The sequence below is a fragment of the Protopterus annectens genome, chromosome 4.part0 (assembly GCF_019279795.1).
Source record: "Protopterus annectens isolate FY-2018-M chromosome 4.part0, PAN1.0, whole genome shotgun sequence".
NCBI lineage: Eukaryota > Metazoa > Chordata > Ceratodontiformes > Protopteridae > Protopterus > Protopterus annectens.
In genome coordinates, this window is record NC_056733.1 from 585,549,596 (window position 1) to 585,571,673 (window position 22,078).

Consider the following 22,078-nt stretch of genomic DNA (forward strand, 5'->3'; position numbering starts at 1 on the left):
GCAAGAGATTGCCTATCCTATCAAGGATTGATATCAGAGTATAGGCAAAGAGAAAAAATAGGTGGATCCTAAGTGAAAGACCAGCACCCGTAAAGTTTTAGTAAGATCTGGAACAGAAGCTGCCCTTAAAAAGGGATAAATAGTAGAGCATGTAAAATATTGCATGACAATTATAAAAATCAATCAGATGAGATCTGAAAAGATTGGGAAGAGAGATTGGATAAGTAATTCACAAAGAAACAATTGGGGGGTATATGCATGTCTCCCAAATATGCAACAAAGTCTAGAAGATTTAGGATCCTTGCTTGGAAGTGTTTACATAGGTATTTTTATACCCCAAGTAGATTCCTAAAGAATTTTTCCTCAGGTAGGTAGCAAATGTAGGTGTAACAGGGAAGAAACAGTTAATTGGGGATATATTTCTTAGGGGTTTAATGAGTTGGCAAACTTTAAAAATTTCCTGAAGACTGCTGTATCAAAAATACTGAGTAAGAAAATTGGTGTAACTAAGGAAATAATTTTTTTCGCTATGATACAGAATCGAAATTAGCTAGACGTAGTAAGGCCGTGCTGAATCTAATTATGGTGGCTGACAAAAAAAGCAATTACTAGAAACCAACTGTGTGTACTAGAAGTAGTAAATGTAGTAACAGAGACAAAACAACTGGAAATGGGATCTTTAGAAAAGGGTAGGAGTAAATTACATAGGAAAGAATGCGAATTGTGGGAACAATATGTTCAGGATAAGATTTTGGAGGAGGAATAAGGTTTGAAAGAAAGTACAATTTGAATGAGCTATGTAATGTCTGACTGACAATGACTGGATAAATTGTAAATGATGTACAATGTTTGCAAATATAAAATATGTCAATATGCTTGTTTTAATTTGTATGAATGCTAAATTGCCTATGTCATAAGTGATACTTCAATAAAGACATTTAAAAAAATCAGAGAACGTTATATTGCATGATAACCATAATAATCAATCAGAGGAATTAAAAAATATTGAGAAGAGAGATTAGATATAAGCAATTAAAAAACATGGGAGAACAAATGTATGGCTCCCAAGTATGCAACAAAATTTAGAAAATTTAGGATTTTTGCCTGGAAGTATGTAATTGTGACAATGTGAGGTATTGCTAGCTATGCCAGGAGAAGTAGAGCAGTCGATGTGTAACATATGCCAACATAGCTAGCTGGAGTTTTGTAAAGAATTATATGTCATTTGTATATCAAACTGATTTGTACAGGTGCTTGTGTTGAAAATGTATTTGTAACGTTGCTTGTGTTAAATGTACCAACCGTGGGTCCTGCTGGACTGGACAGAAAAAGAAGTATACCTGCATGTCAGACTGTATGGTAACTATTGAAATGAATACATTGTAACAGAGGATATTGGAAGAGAAGAGGTTAATCTCAAACTTTGAAAAATAGTTTGAAATTAAATTACTTGGTATAAACCATAAAGATTGTATCTCACCGGTCTCAGTGAAGCCAGAGACAAAAAATCTGTGCTAGGAAGCCTTCTGTATTGTCCTTCAGCAGTTAACTAATTGCTACTCTGGAAGGGTAGAAGTTTGAAATTGTCTGACTTCCAGAAGCTGCAACAGATCTTAGCAAAGCAATATGTGTGTGTGTATTATTGCCACATATGTGTTAGATTCTGGTTCATTTGCTAATAAATGGGATGGTATGGGAACCATAAGTCAGATGACCAGATGTGTGTGATGTCATTCTGTAATCCAGGACTGAAATGATTTAATACTAGATGAGAGAGAATTCTCTGGGCAGTCTGCTGTAATCTGACAAAGAAGGAAAGGAAGACCACACACCTACTTCACCTTACCTTGCTTTAGTAAGTAACCAGAGAATAGTAATTCTTTAGATCAGTTAGGAAAATGCAGTGAGGTTAGTTAAGTACTGTTTTGCTGTATCTGTGTGCTGTTAAGGGAAATTGTTCTTGATGCAGAGAGCTGTGTCTGGAAATACTGTGCATATCTATTTTTATTCCAAGTGAACATCCCTCACTGGTGTTTGTGGTGAGGATTCAGGCTCCTTGATTACTGGCCCAGAAGTGGGGCATCACAGTACTGTAGCTTTGATTGTATGGTACAGAACAATATATGTAATGTATAATGTTTATAAATGTGAACTTGCTAATATGGTTTAATTGCTTTCATATAAATGTTAGTTTGCCTATGTCACAAGTGATAATGCAATATAGGTGTTAAAAAGTGAAGACACATTGTCTTGGAGACCCCCTCTGATATGTTAACTGCACAACAAAGTCTCTTCCCTTGCATTTCTGACCCAAGTCAATTTACGTGGGGTGTCTTTTCTTTGCAGCTGGTGCTCTCCACTAAGCCCCTTGACACACACTGTCTTCTGATGGAGGTGGTTATCTCATTATTTGTTGCTTTTATGTTGCATTGCCAGCTGGTTGTGTCCAACAGGAAAGAACCCATTTATAATAATGACGTGAAGAACAGCTACTTAATAACCTACATGCAGCAGCAAATTCAGAAGAAGGAGTAGTATACACGAAGAAAGTGATAGTATAATATACAAAAATAAATGTTAATACACAGTCTGTGTACAGCACATATTTTATGGTGGCTTAAATGTGTTGGAGATCAAAGGTCAGTACTGCATAAATATGCACTTAACAGCAATTAAAAAAACAGTTTGCATGAAGTAAGGCTTAGTACAGTCTAAATATAGGACACAGTATTTCTGTGTCTCAAACATTTTATATACAGTAACAATGAAAATTACAGGGACATCTGATGATCACAGTTATCTGCAAATAATTTGAACAATGTATTGCAAGTGTGCATCTGATGTGTTCCGACCGTATTTGCTTGTAATGTTTTGCACTTAGTGGAGGGTGGCTAATGTAAGGTATAAACCATGTGGACCAAACTTGTGTACCGAGGTGAAACAACACTAAGAATTGTTTATTGAGATGTTGTGATTACTGTCACATCTCTGGGAAAAGCTGGGGTAGGTGAGAAAATACATGTCACATTCCTGTCCATTTTGTCTGAATCCCTTGATGTGCTAATTGGAACTTATCTAGTTCCCTGGTCTTGCATGAGTCTGACAAGGAATTAAAGCAGTGTCGAGCAAATTCTGTTTCTTAAATATATAAAATTACTAAGTGGTAGTTAATGTATAACTCATTGTAAATACAGGTGGTCTTTGTCATCCCCACTCATAACAAACTGTTGGCCATTTCTAGAAAGTTGTAATCCTCAACACCTCTCCCTATGTACTTTCATTCGCTGCATAATATTTTTTTACCCTTGCATTGCTTACACATCCTTCACAGTGATACTTCATTTCAAATTGGGGCTTCGTACACATTAAAACTGGGCATCTCCCAAAAAGTAAAACTGAATAAAAATCTAGACAAGTAGGAGGAAAAGAGAGACACTGCACAGAATGCTAGTTAACTGTTTTTTTTGTTACCTCTGCCTGTATGTTATTCTTTGAGTTATTCTGAGTTATAGCCTTGTCCAACACGTACACAATTTATAAACTTTAAACGCTTGTGTGTGCTCAGTTTTTGCTACCCACTTTTATTTTCTTAAAGACAGGGGTTGTTCCATTTGTCTGGTTTCCTGTGACTATGTCCAATAGAAGAATGACCTCTGTGCTCCACTGACAAATCATTACTCACTATAACTAAATCTAACAGTGCAGAATACCCCCTGTATTCACACGGCATTGCTAATAGCGGGAATACCATCCCAGTCCACTTAAGAAAAGTCTGTAACCTGAAAGACTTTAAATACCAACTGATGCAACACCTGATAGATAAATGACTCTGCACCTGCATCACCCCTGGTTAAACTGGTACTAATATAGATGCATGAATTTGTGCCATAACTCTCTGCTGCACAGAACTTAATGCTCTATTGTCACTATTATTCCCTCCTCTGTCATCTCATCACCTTTGTCTTCCTGGTGCCTCCTCACCTTCCTTTTCTTTTGGCTTCTCTAACACTTTATCTTGTCTTCTTGTCTCCCAGGTTTTGAATAAATCTTTATAGTAACAAATATTCTTACATAAATCCTGACAGTCTGTGAGTACTGATGGTATTTCACTGCATCCCTGTATTAAAAAAAAATATGTTATTTTTAATCAAAACTGCTTGCATGAAGTAAGGCTATGATGTAACTGATATCAAGGGTGTCTGAATAATGGAACTGTTGGTCATGAATGAAACTGACTAAAATGATGAAACAATGCAAATGATGTCCATGATGTCTGTATAATGGAGCTTTTCTCCCATGGGCTCTGCTGAAAAAGGGCACTGCTCAGGCATATACCTCTCGAGTGTACCTCATTACGAGGAACATACCTCATTTGGAGTCTTAAAAAGTTCATGTTCATCGAAGTTCCTTGAGATTCCACACTGAAAGAGTTTGTCACACATTCAGTGTTAGGAATTTTTTTAAATGAAATCCGTGGTAAATAGAAATGAATCATATTAATTCATTAAAAGATCTTTATAAGTAAAACCAGCATATTTTGACCATCCTATAACCTTCCTAGTTCAAGATGTTAGTAAGCCATTAGTATGTGTTTCACATTTTGTCCATTTGTTCCACATTATGAGGCTAGTGTTCCTCATTTTGGAGATGGAAGGTTGAGAGCTATGGCAGACTTTCTTAGTAAACAAATCAATAAGAAAGAGGCAGAGGAAAAAAGGACATGTTCTTTGTGTTTCACTGTTGCAGTCATCACGCGTCACCTGTGGGTTATCCCTGCTGTGGTAGCCCTCAGCCACCTCAAATACCAGAGTCAAATGTTTTTCTGCGTCAGCTGCTGTCGCCTGTAGACTGACATCAGGTCGTCAGTGCTATAAAGCAAGGCAGCTTGACACCATTACATCGATCTTTCTTGCGTGGAGCCCATAGCAGAAGCAGTTTGCAAGTGTGCCGGTCGGTCGCTACCAGAGTTCGGATCACAGCTGAAAACATCTAAAGCCAAGTACCCCATTGGGGATCTCTTTTTCTTGCATTAACTGTTGTCCAAAAAAGTTAATAATTGTCTTGCCTGTGGAAAGCAAATCCCACACCAGGACTTCCATTCATACTGCGTCACTTGTTTAGGCCCAGACCACGACGTCGCTCATTGTCGGTCCTGTGCCCTCTTTAACGCGAGAACCATTCTTCAGAGAGCTCTTTTTGTAGACAGCTATTTTCATCCTCTGTCTTCTCATATGGTGTTGGTCAGCCAACAATCTGCTGAACCTCTGAAAAAAAGGAGGGATAAAGATAGAGACAGACCTCACAAGGCCAAGCCTTCCGACAACTCTTCCACTAAGCAGGTCATCAGTACTCTGGAATTCAGTAAGGTGCTTTCGCAGCCCCTGATGCTCGATGCGATTGCTATGCAGGCCTCTACTGAGATCCTTTCAGAGTCTGGTATGCCACAGAAATCTTCTTTGTCTTTGGAGCTTTTGGCAGTCTCTGCCTCAGTTGGGACCAGAGCTGCTAAGCAGGCACCAGCTTCCGAGGAAGTCTTTCAAACTACCGATTCCAGTCAGAAACCGACGTCTTCTCTCCCGACTACCACTCCTCTCAGACCGATGACTTCTCTTAAGCCTAGAAGCTAGGCCACCTCTAGGAAATCTACCTCTAGCCACCATCTTACTCCCGTCCCTCCACCCCAGGCCCAGATGCTTAAGATGGCGGAGGATCTTATTCTGTTATCGGGGCAGTCAAGCTTCTACTTCTAAAAGAAAGACACCTTCTCCTGAACTATTGACAGAGCAAGATTCTGAGGAAACAGTTTATTCAGACTTGGAAGAGGATCAACAACCTCTTACTGCTTATGTGGAATCAGATGCAGAGGAATCCATCCCTTCTGCCTCCCACCAGAAGATTTCAATTTTGGGGAAACCTTACACACCCTCAGAGAGCATTCCCAATGGGAATCTCAGGATTTTCCCCAGTTTAAGAAAAGGCTAAGAGAATTTCTAGACCTTTCTCAGCACAGACCCCTTGCCATCCCCCCAGTTTTAGAAGTGGTGGATGATGCCAGTTTCTAGCTTTTTCCAGCCCCCTGGTATAAAACGCGCTAAACGCGCGTTAGCGCGATTTAGAGTGGAGCTGCCACTGTTGCACACTAGGGCAGTGCCGGTTAAGCAGGTTTAAACTATTCGGGCTACCTAAAGTCCACTCTTCAAATTTTCCCTTAAAACTACCTTCCTCGAACTATACTACTGATCAAATCAGCGTATCCTATAACCAAAAAGATCAACTCTACTTGACTCCAAGTAGACTATTCTCTATCTATTAAACCTAGCACTTGCTCCTACAGTACTTATTACCTTGATATGGCACTCTTGTCATAGATAGTACCCCAAAAAGGCAATCCCATTTCTCGGTCACCCACGTCCCCTGAATCTTTTTAAAGTTTTTGTCTACCCTTCTAGCATGTCAAGGGATCAGTTGCTAGTGTCCTCTCCTGCTCAGCTGGTGAACCTGGGAATATTGAGGCAATGTTTCACTGCCTCATGTACACAGACAACCCTTTCTCCTCCCACAAAACACAAATACATGCGAGAGATGCAACTATACGGCCAAACTGGAGGCTGAGCTCTCTCAACATAGGACTGGCAAGACCAGTCAGGAGGAGAAGGTTACCACACACACTATAGACCCAGTCTCACATAGTACCATTACAACCTCAAATCATACACATAAACACACAAAGACATACTCGGAGGCTCTGATCAAAAATCTACCAAAACAGCAGAGGCCACCAAAGCAGACACCCAAACAACCACCACCTCAGAACACAACACCCGCAACACATAGACCTCACAGTCAGAGTGTCAAACAGTCACAGCCCTTAAGGCCAAACACAATGCCAGACACACTAGTCATTGGTGACTCCATAGTCAGACACACTGATGTCAGCCACCAGACTGAGTAAGGAGAAGGTCACAGTAAGCTGCCTGTCGGGCGCTAGAATCCGCCACATAATGCAAGCACTCAGGTCTCTCAACAGCAGGTACAAATATGACTCGGTCATTGTCCACGCTGGTGTAAACGACCTGAGGCGTACCTCCTTGGACTACATGAAAAGAGACATTGAGGAGCTCTCGATTATGTAGCTGAGGCAGGTATGACCCTGACCTTGAGCAGTATCCTACCTTCACCAAGAATGATGCCACAACACAGAGATAAGATGATCAGCTTTAACAATTGGCTTAAACACTGGTGTCATTCAAAGGGGATCCAGTATCTGTCTGCCTGGGATGACATGCTGACAAGCCACGCTGCTTAGGGACGGCTTGCACCTGTCACCCCTGGGACCGGATATTGGCAAAGGCTCTTGCCACCCCATAGTGCCTTTTAGGCAAGGCTCAAATTCTAAACCTACCACCCTAGAACACAAAAAAGGAAAAAAACTAAGGGTAATGCTGCTCAATGCCAGAAGTCTAAATCTCAAAATGCACGTACTCGAGGCCTTTCTCAGTATGGAGAACATCGATGTCTGTGCTGTGACAGAAACCTGGTTCAGTCTCCTGAGAGCACCCCAGCACTATCAGGTTTTACCTCCTATCATGCGTTCCGGCCCCAAAATCCGGACAATACCAAGAAAGGAGGGGGGGTATCCATATTCATCAAGGACACCCACACCTCAAGACTGAGTAACAACGCACGATGCATCGGAGACCATCCAGGTGCAATTAACCATAGGCAAGACTGCTCTGCAAATTGTAGCATGTTACAGGCCACCCTCACAAACTCAGGAAACTCACATGGCCTTCCTGAAAACACTAGAGGGATAAATGTATCACCAAACACCATCATACTAGGTGACTTCAATTACCCTAATATAGACTGGGAACACTACTCAAGCCCAAACACCCTAGCCCAAAAGTTCCTGGAATTCATAAACTCCAAATGCCATGGAACAACTAGTCACCATCCCCACAAGAGGAGAGAGAGGAGATAACATACTTGATCTCATCATCACGAACATGGGAGCACAATGTTCAACACCGGAAGTATACTGCCCTTTTTCCCCCAAAAGAAAAGGGGTTTTCTTACAAAGAAATTTGGTTTTCTTAAAAGGGACCATGGGTCAAAATCATTTTCAATCAAATTCTTTTCAAAAACTCCCAATTAAGGGGGCCCCCAGCACCCCCAAATCTCAGGGCATGAAGTCCCATTCAAACAGGGGCTCCTGTCCCCAGAAAAGGAGGAAAGGCCCCTTTTCTTCCCGAAAACATTGGCCCCATTATTTTTCCCTGAACACCCTGGGGGCCCCAAAATTCAAAATGCTTTTAGGGGCCCACTAAAAAAATCCTTTATCCCAAAAAAAGATCCCCCCCAATCCCCATAAGGGAGTCCTGAAAAATTTCCCTGCTTTCCCGGGGCTACCATTTTCTTCGGTTTCCCGGGTTACCCCCCGGGGTTTTCACCAAATTTTCCCCAGTACTTTTGAGAAAAATGCAGAAACGGGCAGCCTCATTGGCAACAAAAAATCTGGCCCCTTTGAAAAAACCCCAATTTCCTGGGTTAAATCGGGAAAAGTCGCGACCCTCCAAGGTTTTTTCCTATCCGGAACAGCCCCCGGGCCTTTCCCTTTCCCCCAGAAAACAAGTCCTTTCCCCCATTTCCCAGCTGGTAAAAATCCACAAAATTCCTCGCCGGGGTACATGGACTTCATTTCAAAACCTTGGGGCCACTAAAACTTAGGGTTCTCCTTTTGGGTCCCAAATAAACCCAGAGCTTTTCCCCGCCCCCTTGAAACAGGTTCCTTAAAACCCCGGCCAGAACCAATCCCCCTTCTCCCCCCCCCGGGCCAACCTAAAAATCCCAGCTTGGGGCCCCACCTCAGGTCCCCCCCAAGTTTGGGTCCCCAAACCCCCCCTGCATCCCGGGAAAAATTCGGGAAAAAGGGGGCTCTACACCCAAACCCCACCAGGGGGGTTTCCCCAAAAAAAGAAACCCAAAAATTGTGGTACATAACCGGGGGGACCCTCTTCCCTTGTCACTACCCATACCTCGGGCCCCCCGGGGAACCCCAAAAGAATCCTCCCGGGACCCCCCTGGCAGCCACAAGGGCAACTCCCCCATGGGACCCCAAAAAGGTCTTTGTGAAAATCATCAATGTGAAATCCAAGGGTCTTTGCTTTGACCTCAACCAATAGCTAAGAAATTCTGTACCAGGGAATATCACCTCGCATAAGGTGGATGCCTTGACCTTCCATTGGAAGTCCCTCTTTGTGTATGCTTTCCACCCTCTGCATCTTATTCCCAAGGTACTCATCACAATCAGGGAGAGGGGGCCCAAGGTCATCCTAATTGCTCCAGATTGGCCCAGACAACATTGGTACCCCTGCCCCGGCCTGACATCATCCTCCCAGCAGCTTCTCCAGATCCCAAACCTCTTGACTTAAGCAGGGGGGAAATGCTGCACCCAGATTTCCAGACACTCAAACTATCAGCATGACACTCCCAAGGTAAGGGAAGGGGCCCCGGCTAAGCAAGCAGGTCCTGGACATTATCACAGGGGCCAGAAGGCCCATTACCAGAAGATCTTATGCAGGGAAATGGAAAAGATTCTGCCCCTTTGTGCCAGCCCAAAGGGGAGTTCCTCATAACCTTCTGTCCCTCTTATCCTGGACTATCTAGTAGAATTGTTCAATAGTGTCCTCTCCTTCTCTTCTGTTAAAATCCATGCTTCAGCCATTTCAGCTCAGTTTAACACAGACCAGCCCCTGTCCCCTCACCCTTTGATTAAACAATTCCTCAGAGGGGCTTCTAACATCAGACCTCCCAGAAGGCCTCCAACACCAGCCTGGGATTTTAATTATGTTCTGGAAAAACTAACCCTACCTCCCTTCGAACCTGCTGCTTCAGCAGAACTGAAATTCCTCTCCTGGAAGACTGCTTTTTTGCCTGCCATCACCTCAGCCAGAAGGGTTTCTGAAATTTAGGCACTGATGGCCATTGAGCCCTTCATCATTTTCAATGTAGACAGGGTTTCCCTTAGGACTAACCCCTCCTTTATGCCCAAGGTGATATCTAATGTGACTCTCAACCAGGCTATTCATCTACCTACCTTCTTCCGTAACCCTCAAAACAAGGGGGGAAAATAATTCTGCATTCCTTGGATGTGCACAGGCAGCTCAAATACTGCCTGGACTGTACTAAACCCTTCAGAAAAACAGACCAACTTCTAGTTACTTTTGCCCTAGGGGTAGAGGGGAAACCCATTTCCAAGCAGACTATCTCTAAATGGGTATCCCACTGTATCCATTTCTGCTACAGAGTTCATTGGAAACCCCTAAGGCTAATCGTACCCATTCCACTAGGGCAGCCTCCACTTCCACACCATTCTTCAGAGGAGTTCCCACCAGGGGCATCTTGGAAGCTGCCACCTGGACCTCAGTCCATACCTTTACAAAGCATTACTGCCTTCCTCTTTTCTCTAAGGCTAGGGCAGGGTTTGCTTCTGCAGTACTGCAGGGCTCCTTACCCATGCCTAGGTCTCTAGCTAATCCTGCCACCCCTCTCTTCAGCTTTGGGAATCTTCCCACAGGTGATGACTGCAACAGTGATACACAAAGAACATAGCACAGTTGTGTACACTTATCATAAATATAGATGTTCGAGCGTATTCACTGTTGCAGTCCTGGTTTCCCTCCCTCCTTCCCCCTTATATCCTCTTTCATTAGGGAGACATAAGCTTCTTTGGGTGGTTGTTAACCACCAGGACCACTTTGCCATATTTCCTGGGGCTTCCAATTAGTTCGAGCAAAAAAAACTGATGTAATGGCGTCAGCTGCCTTGCTTTATAGCACTGACAACCTGACGTTGGTCTACAGGCAACAGCAGCTGATGCAGAAAAACATTGACTCTGGTATTCGGGCCTGCCGAGGGCTACCACAGCAGGGAAAACCCACAGGTGATGACTGCAACAGTGAATACACTCGAACATCTACATACACAACTGTACTTTCCTCTCCACTCAATATGCAGGCATATGGGATTCAGCAACCACTTTACCTTATGACCCAGAGAAATGGATGCCTTGGTCTCTTTCCTTTTGTTGCTTTCCTGTTAATTTTAAAGTATTATCACCTGCAGCTTTCTGTGTCTGTATTCTTATTCTGTCTCCAGTATTCTTACAGTTGGTTAGGCCAGGCTATCTGCCCACATAATTACTATTTATTATGTTCCAACCACTGAGCCTAGATTGTGTAGTACTGAAAACAGACTTTTCCACTTCAGCCATTAGATCTGGATTTGGGTAGTCTGACAAAAAACGAGCATGCTGCTGTTATGAGTAATTTCCTGAATCAAATCTACTAAATCTGAGAATCTTCCTACCCCAGGTTCTCTGATTTAGTTTTTAGATCATAGTTCTTAGATTAGTACTATCGCGGTGGTGGTGCTGCGGTAGAGTTGTCGCCTCACAGTAAGACGCTGTCTGGTTCGATTCTCAGCTAGAGCGTCTTCTGCATGGAGACATGCGTGAATGGGTGTACCTTCGTTGAAGGTTGTGCATCAGGGCTAGTAACTCGGCACGTAAAAATCAACTACCAATCATTAGCAGACCGGAGTTCCGCTGTGGCGACCCCCTAACCAGGAAAAGCCAAAAGACGCAAACAAGTTCTTAGATTAGTACTAGGCTAACTGCCTTTGTGGGTCATCTTAAGCCTAGCCAATTACCCCATGTGAGAATCAAACCCTGCACCTTGTGTCTGTATGGTAAACACCTTAACCATTGTGCAACTTCTAGGGCCTGTAACCTACTGTTCTTGGTCTCTGTGAGCAGAAATGAATACCAGATTAAGGCAAAAACAAAATGTACCCAGGATCTTTGTGAAGAGAGCTTTCGGTGACAAAGTTATGCTTGAGTGTCCAGTTCTTTTCAGAATACGATTTTGGAAATGCATGCAAGATTTAAAGTCAGAAGTCCAGCTATAATTTTATAGTATTAAAAATGCTGCCATGTTTTAAAAATGTTTTGGATATTTTAGATTTTTGGAATTCACTGTGAGTGAGTCCTTTTTCAGTCTTGGCCCACAGTAAGTATTTTAGTATGCGGAACAATTTCATTGAGTCATTGTTTGTATGATGTGTTACTGCAGCCATGCTTTTAAATTTGTAATATAAGAAGAGTTTTAAACTGGTTTGGGTGCAGCCAGTTTTTCCAAGGAAAACGCACAAAATTTCTAAATGTAAATGGACTTTTTTAAAGTTATATAAATTTAGAGTTCAAATGGTCATCTTTACTTGAGTAATAGTTTTGCATGATGTTAACTAACTTTCCACTCAAGCATATGAAAAAAGTGATAGCTGGAGTGAATGTATCTAAGCATGCTACTGTTTTCATTAGTTCATGTTCCATGACTTATTTGTAAACTAGCAATGGGATAAGTCATAGCTCAGATATCGCAATGACTGTTCTGTTTTAGCTGGCTCATGGTACAGTTTTTTGTCTGTTTTAAGTTGGTGCCCATTAATTTTGCAGGAAGCCTCCTTTGAATATCTACAAAATGAGGGAGAACGTTTGTTGCTAGAAGTTATGGACGAACTAGAAGTGGCCTTTAACAACACTACAGTCCGTACAGACTGTAATCACATATTTCTTAATTTTGTTCCCACAGTAATCATGGATCCATCTAAGGTGAGTTTCCTGGTTCTTAGTATTCCTTTTTTTGTTTTGATTTGTTTTTAAGCATCTTTATTAACATTATAGATTGCATAGTAACGTGAGTATATATTCAATTATAAAACAGAAAACAAGTCATTACAACCTTTTTTTTCCTTTGTACACATTGCACAAATATGATTTTTGCCTAAACACTTATTCAGTTTAACATTACATAGATCGCTCAAATCTTGCATTCCCTAGAATATCACATCTCCTGGTCATTATTCTGTATTTAGTGACTAAAATCACTATTGCAGTATTCTTAACATATGGGTTTCCCTGACTCCAGCTGGGGTTCAAAACTTTACCTTCCACAGGATATATCTGCAGCATCAAGATATATGGCATTTGCCAGTAAACTAGTTAATCCACTGATGACCTCATGTCTTGTATGTTCCACTGTACCTAGATAATTTCTATTAGCAACCCTTCTTTTGGATGATTTATCACTTTATGATGCATTGGATTGTAAAGATTAGCTGTCTGTAAAGAATTTCTAATCAAATTATTAGATCGAGAATTGCTACCAGTCCTGTTCTTTCAGTCATTTTTCTTAATTGTCAATAAACTATGTAAAACCTGTCAGCAACTGACAGAATCCCTACACCAACATCTGGATTTGGGTAGTCTGACAAAAAATGAGCATGCTGCTGATATGAGTAATTTCCTGAATCAAATCTACTAAATCTGACAATCTTCCTACCCCAGGTTCTTTGATTTAGTTTTTAGATCATAGTTTTTAGATCATAGTTCTTAGATTAGTACTATCGCGGTGGTGGTGCTGTGGTAGCATTGTCGCTTCACAGTATGACGCTGTCCGGTTCGATTCTCAGCTAGAGCGTCTTCTCCGTGGAGACATGCGTGAATGGGCGTACCTTCATTGAAGGTTGTGCATTAGGGCTGGTAACTCGGCACGTAAAAATCAACTACCAATCATTAGCGGACCGGAGTTCCACTGTGGCGACCCCTAACCGGGAAAAGCCGAAAGACACACACAAGTTCTTAGATTAGTACTAGGCTAACTGCCCTTGTGGGTCATCTTAAGCCTAGCCAATTACCCCATGTGAGAATCAAACCCTGCGCCTTGCATCTGTATGGTAAACACCTTAACCATTGTGCAACTTCTAGGGCCTGTAACCTGCTGTTCTTGGTCTCTGTGAGCAGAAATGAATACCAGATTAAGGCAAAAACAAAAAGTACCCAGGATCTTTGTGAAGAGAGCTTACGGTGACAAAGTTATGCTTGAGTGCCCAGTTCTTTTCAGAATACGATTTTGGAAATGCATGCAAGATTTGAAGTCAGAAGTCCAGCTATACTTCAGAATAGTTTTATAGTATTAAAAATGCTGCCATGTTTTAAAAATGTTTTGGATATTTTAGATTTTTGGAATTCACTGTGAGCGAGTCCTTTTTCAGTCTTGGCCCACAGTAAGTATTTTAGTATGCGGAACAATTTCATTGAGTCATTGTTTGTATGATGTGTTACTGCAGCCATGCTTTTAAATTTGTTATCTAAGAGTTTGCATGTTCTCCCTGTGTTCGCGTGGGTTTCCTCCGGGTACCTCCCACATTACAAAGACATACATCTGGAGCATTTCTCCCCGGGCCTCCGCTGAAAACAGGCTCTGTGGAACCTAGTCGGACTTTCCCGGTCAACAAATGATAAATAAATTAAAAAAAAGAAGAGTCTTAATCTGGTTTGGGTGCAGCCAGTTTTTCCAAGGAAAACGCACAAAATTTCTAGATGTAAATTAACTTTTTTAAAGTTATATACATTTAGAGTTCAAACGGTCATCTTTACTTGAGTAATAGTTTTGCATGATGTTAACTAACTTTCCACTCAAGCGTACGAAAAAAGTGATAGCTGGAGTGAATGTATCTAAGCATGCTACTGTTTTCATTAGTTCATGTTCCATGACTTATTTGTAAGCTAGCAATGGGATAAGTCATAGCTCAGATATCACAATGACTGTTCTGTTTTAGCTGGCTCATGGTACAGTTTTTTGTCTGTTTTAAGTTGGTGCCCATTAATTTTGCAGGAAGCCTCCTTTGAATATCTACAAAATGAGGGAGAACGTTTGTTGCTAGAAGTTATGGACGAACTAGAAGTGGCCTTTAACAACACTACAGTCCGTACAGACTGTAATCACATATTTCTTAATTTTGTTCCCACAGTAATCATGGATCCATCTAAGGTGAGTTTCCTGGTTCTTAATATTCCTTTTTTTGTTTTGATTTGTTTTTAAGCGTCTTTATTAACATCATAGATTGCATAGTAACGTGAGTACATATTCAATTATAAAACAGAAAACAAGTTATTACAACCTTTGTTTTTTCTTTGTACACATTGCACAAATATGATTTTTGCCTAAACACTTATTCAGTTTAACATTACATAGATCACTCAAATCTTGCATTCCCTAGAATATCACATCTCCTGGTCATTATTCTGTATTTAGTGACTAAAATCACTATTGCGGTATTCTTAACATATGGGTTTTCATCCACTGACATCCAGTTGGGGTATCAAAACTTTACCTTCCCACAGGCATATGTCTGGCATGCATCAAGGTATATAGGCAGTTGTACGCACAAGTAAACATAGATCATACATCCATCTGGACAGATCCTCATTGGGTCGTTGGTATCGTTGCTTCACTGTATCACTTTTCAGATAATTGCCTTATTAGACAACCCTTCCTTTTTCAGGTGTATTGATTGTGTAGATCACTTTTATTGGATGTCAAGTAGGATGGTTAAGTGTGAGCGCATTAGGCTGATCCTGTACAAGGACTTGCACACTGTGTCTTTTTTATTCAGATCAGGAATATGGCTACAAAACCTACTCCCTCTGCCAGTCATTTATTCCTAAAACTGATCATTGAAACTCGGCATGTAAAATGCCTGGCTCAAGCCAAAATGACAGAATCCCCTACAGCCAACATCTCTGTTCTACCTAAGAAGAAACTCATGAGATGACTCACAGCCTTTCATCTCTTGAGTCAGATGCACTTGCTGAGGTTACAGAACCCATGGTCATTATGTACCTCTCAGATGATCACTACTGAGACCCCTTCAGAGGCCGGTATGGCTCATGAGGTCTTGCAGGTGGTGGATGCCTCTTATGAACCATGTCTCACCATTTCAGAGAGCCCGCACAAAGTGTCTCAAGTCCTTCTCAGGGTAGAGGTTCCTGGTACACTGATCGATATTCTGAACCTCTGTGATTAGTTCAGGAAGACATCACACCTAGAAAGAAAAAAGCAGAAAGCTAGGCATGTGACCTCCCATACAACTTCCAAAGAAAAAGAATGAATGGCCTTCTCTCAGGGCTTGCTTAAGGCAGTCATGAAACCTACTTCCTTTGTGTCACAGCTGCCACTGAATGACAAACTCCAGATTCTTCTTCCACTGATAAGAAAGTGGATCTGAATTCTGATCACTCCCTGAATTATTCCTCACAGATGCATTCCTCTGAACATTTTTCCTCTGATGTGGGGGACTCCCTCTCCCTTGAACAGCTTTCTTGTGATGAAGGGGACTTCCTCTCCCCTGAATCTTCTACTGAGGAGGCCACCTTTGGGGAAAACCATCCAGAACATGAGACATTTTGAATGGCAATCTAAGCAAATCTTGGATGTTCAAAAAAGATACTACTGTCTCCTGGAAGTAGGCACTCCAGCCCCCTTTTTAGTCCCTCCAGTGCAAGATGAATATCAGGAAACCTTTCAGTCTATATCTTCAACTTCTGATTCTCAACCTCTGGCCTATAAAAGACCTAACAGATTCTACAAGGTGCCTGATGAACTAAAATACCTCTATAAGTGCCCTATGATTGGCTGCTGTCTCCCTATTCTCAGACAAGCCTTCTAAACTTCACCCCAGTGTCAACGCCCTCCCTACTGACAAAGATAGTAGGGCTATGGATAGGTGGGGAAAGAAGGTCTATACCTCTGCCATCCTTCCATTCAGAGCTATCATCTACTAGATAACTAAATATTTGCCATCTGTCCTGCAGTCTTTGAATAAGGTCATGTTAGAATCACAATATGCAGATTCTAAGCAACAAATGCAGACCTTACTGCTGCAAGAAACCCATATTGCTAGGCACAGCATCAAATGCTGCTATGATGCTGTGGATGCCTCTGCAGCCACAGGTTCATCATTAGACTTTGCTTGGTTGCACAGACATCCAATCCCTATGGACTTTAAATCTAAAATTCTAGACTGTCCACTAGACAAAGACCTCTTGTTTGGCCATGAAGCTGCAAAACTCTTCAAAGCCTTACAAGACCAGGGTAAGACTATGAAGGACTGTTGGCAAATTTTACTTTCCACAGTCCCTAAATATCACAGGAAACACCCAGCTAAGTCCAATTACTTTAAGAGGAAGCCTTAACCCACTCAGAAACAGAGAAAAACACCTAAAAAAAGATTTTCAGACAGACCACATATGTAATGTCTTTCGGGGAGGTCTCTCTTCAGAGGCGAAAAAACTGTGACTACCTTGCCGAGTACACTCCTCTCCTCATCAGTCCCCCTCTAGATGTCTCCGATAGACTTTCTATGTCCCTTCCTTTCTGGGAAATGGTAACCACAGACAAATGGGTCCTGACTATCATCAAAGAAGGCTAGGCCATGTCATGGGAAAGCATCCCCTGTCTAAAGGCTTGCCTCTACTACCACAAAACCAGCTGTCTTTGCTCGGCCCTGTCATTCAGTATTTACTAGATCAAGGCACCATAGAAAGAGTGCCATCCTCCTCCATAGGAAAAGGGTTCTATTCCAGAATCTTTCTAGTGCCCAGGAAAGACAGACAATGGAGATCCAGTCTGGATCTCTCTCTTCTAAGCACCTTTCTAAAGGTACCCACTTTCAAGATGGTCTCTCTGCATACCTGTCTGTGTTTCATTCTCCCTCAAGCTTTCCTTGTATCACTATACCTGAAGGATGCCTACCTCCATATCCCCATTTGACCTTCTTGCAGGGAATTCCTCAGCTCTTTCTCTGGATTGTCATATTTTCCATTTACTGCTTTGTCTTTTGGTCTTTCTATGGCACCAAGAGTTTTGCCTAGTTCCAGTGGTAGCCTTCTGCCACATACAGGGAATTCAAATTTTCCTTACCTGGATGACCTACTGATAAAAGCGGTCTCCTTAGACTCCCTCCTCAAGCATGTAGATTTCACAGTTCATCTCCTGTCCATCGTAGGATTCACAATCAATTTCAAAAAAATTCAATTTCATACCCTCTCATGACCTGTTTTTTCTCTTTTGCAAACTAGACACTCGCAGAATACTTGCATTCCTTCCACAAGAGAAAAATCTCAGTCTGCCTACCTTTTCAAAATCCCCCACGTAGTGTCACAAGGGAGATACTCAAGGCCTTGGGTTTCATGGCAGCTTTCATTGCAGTGATTCTTTTGGACAGACTACATATGGAGAAAATGCAGTGGTATCTGAAATCAGTCTGGTCAACATTCTGAACCTCTGGGTATTCCAATCCCCCTATTACCTTGCCTGAAAAAGGAGCTACTCTGGTGGGAGAGAGAGGTCTCGCTCAACCTGAGCCTTCCTTTTACTCCAGCCCCACACAACCAAATTCTTCACAAAGATGCATCAGACAGAGCATGAGGCACTTGAACAGGATCTCGCAGAGTACAGGGTAAGTAGCTTTCCCCTATCCTGAAAGAAATAAGAGCCCTTCTACAAGCATTGCAGAAATTCTCTTATCTGTGAAAACCAGGCTCACTACCACAGTTAGGTGGTATCTGAACAAACAGGTAGGCACAAGATCTTACCCACTGTTCATGCTAGCACAGGAGGCATGACACCTTGCTAGACAAATGGACATGACTCTGACAGCTGTATACATTCCTTCACAGGAGAATATACTGGCGGGCTCCCTAAGCAGGTCCTAGAAGGACCCTCTTAAAAGGATCCTGAGAAAACAAGTCTTTGAAACTATAAGGCATCTGTGGGGAACTCAACAGGTAGACCTTTTTACTTTTCTAGAAAACACCAACTTCCACATTTTGCACCAGGAGTCCTTCCACTCAGCTTTCCAGTGGTCAGAGATGTTCCTGTATGCTTTCTCCCTCTGCCACTACTTTCAAAAATCCTTCTAAAAATTCAAAAGGAAGTTCTAAAACTCCTACTCCTGGCCCCCTTCCAGGCAAGATAACATTGGTTTCCTCTCCTATTACACCTGTCCAAGGGAAGCTATTGGAAAATACCATGGCAGCCAGACCTTCTCACTCAGGAGCAAGGTCTGCTTCCCCATCGAAGTCTAGCTTCTCTCAGTCTCACTCTGTGAATGATAGATTTCTGATCCGTAAATGACAGCTGTTCTCTGAGGACATGGTACGGGTTCTATAGGAAGCTACCAGAAGAAAATCGTACATGGCTAAGTGGAAAAGATTTTCAACTTGGTTGTTAAAGCACTGCCAGGACCCATTCCTATCAGATATTCTTGCTCCAATGTCTCTGTGAATTATTACACTTTGGTCTGGCCTACGCTTCTTTTAAAGACCATCTGTCTGCCATTAATTCCTGCTTGCCTCTTAATCCTAATCTCATGTCCAGGATGGAGAACAAACTTTTCTTGAGGATGTCTTGCACCTTAAACCACCTAGAAAGCCAATTCCTCCTCCCAGGGATCTCAACTTTGTGCTGGTGAATCCATCATTCATACCTAAGGTAATGAATGAGATGTCCCTCAACCAGGACATCCACCTTCCTGCCTTTTTCCCTAATCCCCAGAATGAGGGGGAAAGAATTTTCCACTTACTAGAAATTCACAGGCAGTTAAGATTCTACTTGGACAAAACAAAAATGCCAGAAATACTGACTAACCTTTTGTCTAATTTATGGATTTCAAACTAGGCCAAGCTATCTCTAAGCAAACCATTGCATCTTGGCTATCTAAGGCTATTTCTTTTTGTTACACACAGTATGTGGAAGCATTGCTTTCCAGCCCAAGAGCACATTCCACTAGGCTGGTGACCTCCTGTGAGGCACTCCACAGGACTGTAGATGCCAGGTCCATCTTGGAAGCAGCCACTGGTCCTCTGTGCACATATTTACTAAGCATTACAGGATTGATGCCTTTTCCAGATCCTGGACAGCTCATTCTCCCTTTAGCCAACTGCCATTTTCTCTACCTCCTTCAACTCTGGGAATTGCCCATATGTTAAAAATACTGCAGCAGTGATTTCAATCGGGACATAGTACAGTTGAGTAAGAACTTACCATAACAATAGATATCCTGCTGATCACTGTTACAGGATTCCTTCCCTCCCTCCTGTTCCCCTTTTTTCTTCCTCTGCTCCTATTTTTCTCTTTCCTTCTGCTGTAAGCTATCGCCTAATAGACTGCTTTCAGAGGAATTTACTTGCCCCGTCAAGCTATACTCCTCCAAGATAACCACTTTCCTCTCAAGGTATTCTTCAGGCCGCTGGCTTTGAAGATAGTCTGAAGTACTCGTACATGCATCTGCCCATATATTCCAATGCATTTGAGCTGCAGTCATGCATCAGACATATGCCCTTGTGAAGGTAAAGCTTTGGTACCCTGGCCGGATGTCAGAAGACGAAAACCTATATGTTAAGAATACTGCAACAGTGATCAGTAAGACATCTAATGTTATGGTCTGTCATGGTAAGTTCTTACACAACTGTATTTTCCCATGAATTCCATTTATTTTTATGTAGTTTATTCCTTCCCTTGTCTAAAGTTCCCACCTCCAGTTCTTTTACCTCCTTTACAACATTCAACAATTCCATTCAAATTGGTTTTGTTTTTCATTTCTGTTTCCTGCAAATAGCCTTAAACATAGGACTTTACTGTGTCTATCAGTTTGGTTTCTATATCCCACTTCAAAAGAATAATGTGCTTAGTTAAAACAATTGATTCCCCAATATTTCTGACAAAGTACCCTGTAGGGAATTTCTAAATTTCGTCAGCTCATTACATTCCCAAAAACATTCCCATTTACTCCACCTTTGCAAACACTGCCATGCAAAAATTCTGAACCTTCTGGATGTTACTGAATACTCAGGAACCATACAAATAGCCTCCCTTTTTTCATTACAACTTTTCCATTCTTATTTCAGTCTTGTGAGTCTTATAGTTATCATGCATTATTTTATATGCCATATTAATTGTCCTTTATATTGCAGCTTCTGCTTTAGACTCAACTGTAAACTCAACCAGAGCTAGACTTTCATTTAAAACTCTCCTGTCTCTGTCTTTATACCTATAGTCAGAATCTAACCAGCAGTCTGAACCATTGCTTGATCTCATCCCACACTGACCTTTCCCCTCCCTACTTATATGGTCCCAGTTCCTTGGTTTCTTTGCTAATTTTCTCCATTAAATTCCAGCTCCCTCTTGCCTATTCTCTGTGCCCCTTATAGTCATATCTGTTGGCAAAATCTCTTTTTTTTTTTATTCCCGAGTCAGCTTAATTCTCAAAATAGTTTCCGCTACTTTGTACATATAATATTCTTTTTGGTTGCTATTGTTCTCTTAAGTGCCTGCAGCGAAAAGCCTAGTCTTTCCTTATGTCATGAAATAATGACCCCCTCCTGTTTCAACACCATTTCCTTTCACTCTGATTTGTAGTCCTGTGCTTGTTTTATTTATATGAGCCTTAAGTGTATAGCTCTAAATTATGCCATCAAGTCTGTTAATCCTAAATCCCCCTGTTCTGTGTGGGGGAAACAATTTACCCTACTTAGGTCTTATCTTCTTTCCCTCCCAAATAAACTCCTTGAATTCTTTATTAATTATGGCCCACAACTTCTCCTTTGGTTGATAAAACTATGTCTGACCTATATGCAATACTAAGGATCAGAGCCAGACCATGGTCAGATAGTGCCCTAGGCAGGGTAATGGATCAGGCCCCCCCAACCCCCCTAACCCAGCTATTTCACTGTTCCATTATGTTGCTATCTCTCCCCAGTTACTATAAACACTATTCAAACCTGCCGGTGTGCATACTGTTTTCTTTACTACTGCAATGATTACAGATGTTTGGATTTAATTTAAAACTTTTATTTCAAATTTTATAGCACAAACACCAATAGCCCTTTGCTAAACAAAACAGTACAGTCTCACAATGAAAGACTTAGCAAAGACATCAGTAAACTTCTCTGTCCTTGAAACACATTCATTGAAACAGCATTGAAACTCACATTCATAGAAAATGCATCTGGCCAGTAGTGGATTAAGTTTATCTTTGAGATGTTTGCAAACCATGCCCCCTGCAACACATTTTTACGACCATGCATAAATGTATGTGTTCTTCTATTCACCTTCCTGATTGTATTAAATGATATTCCTTCCCTTGGATTCAATAAACTCTGTGTATGCTTTGCGTG

The 22,078-nt window shown here is 41.7% G+C and overlaps 1 protein-coding gene across 1 annotated transcript in view; it reads left to right on the plus strand.

Annotated features, from left to right (window-relative positions):
• Positions 1–22,078, plus strand: part of ACACB (acetyl-CoA carboxylase beta) — a 1,510,375-nt gene that overhangs the window by 1,012,106 nt on the left and 476,191 nt on the right. Inside the window, exon 34 of the mRNA XM_044068517.1 lies at positions 12,515–12,670. Coding sequence (XP_043924452.1) covers positions 12,515–12,670 — 156 coding nt within the window. The remainder of the gene's footprint in view (positions 1–12,514; positions 12,671–22,078) is intronic.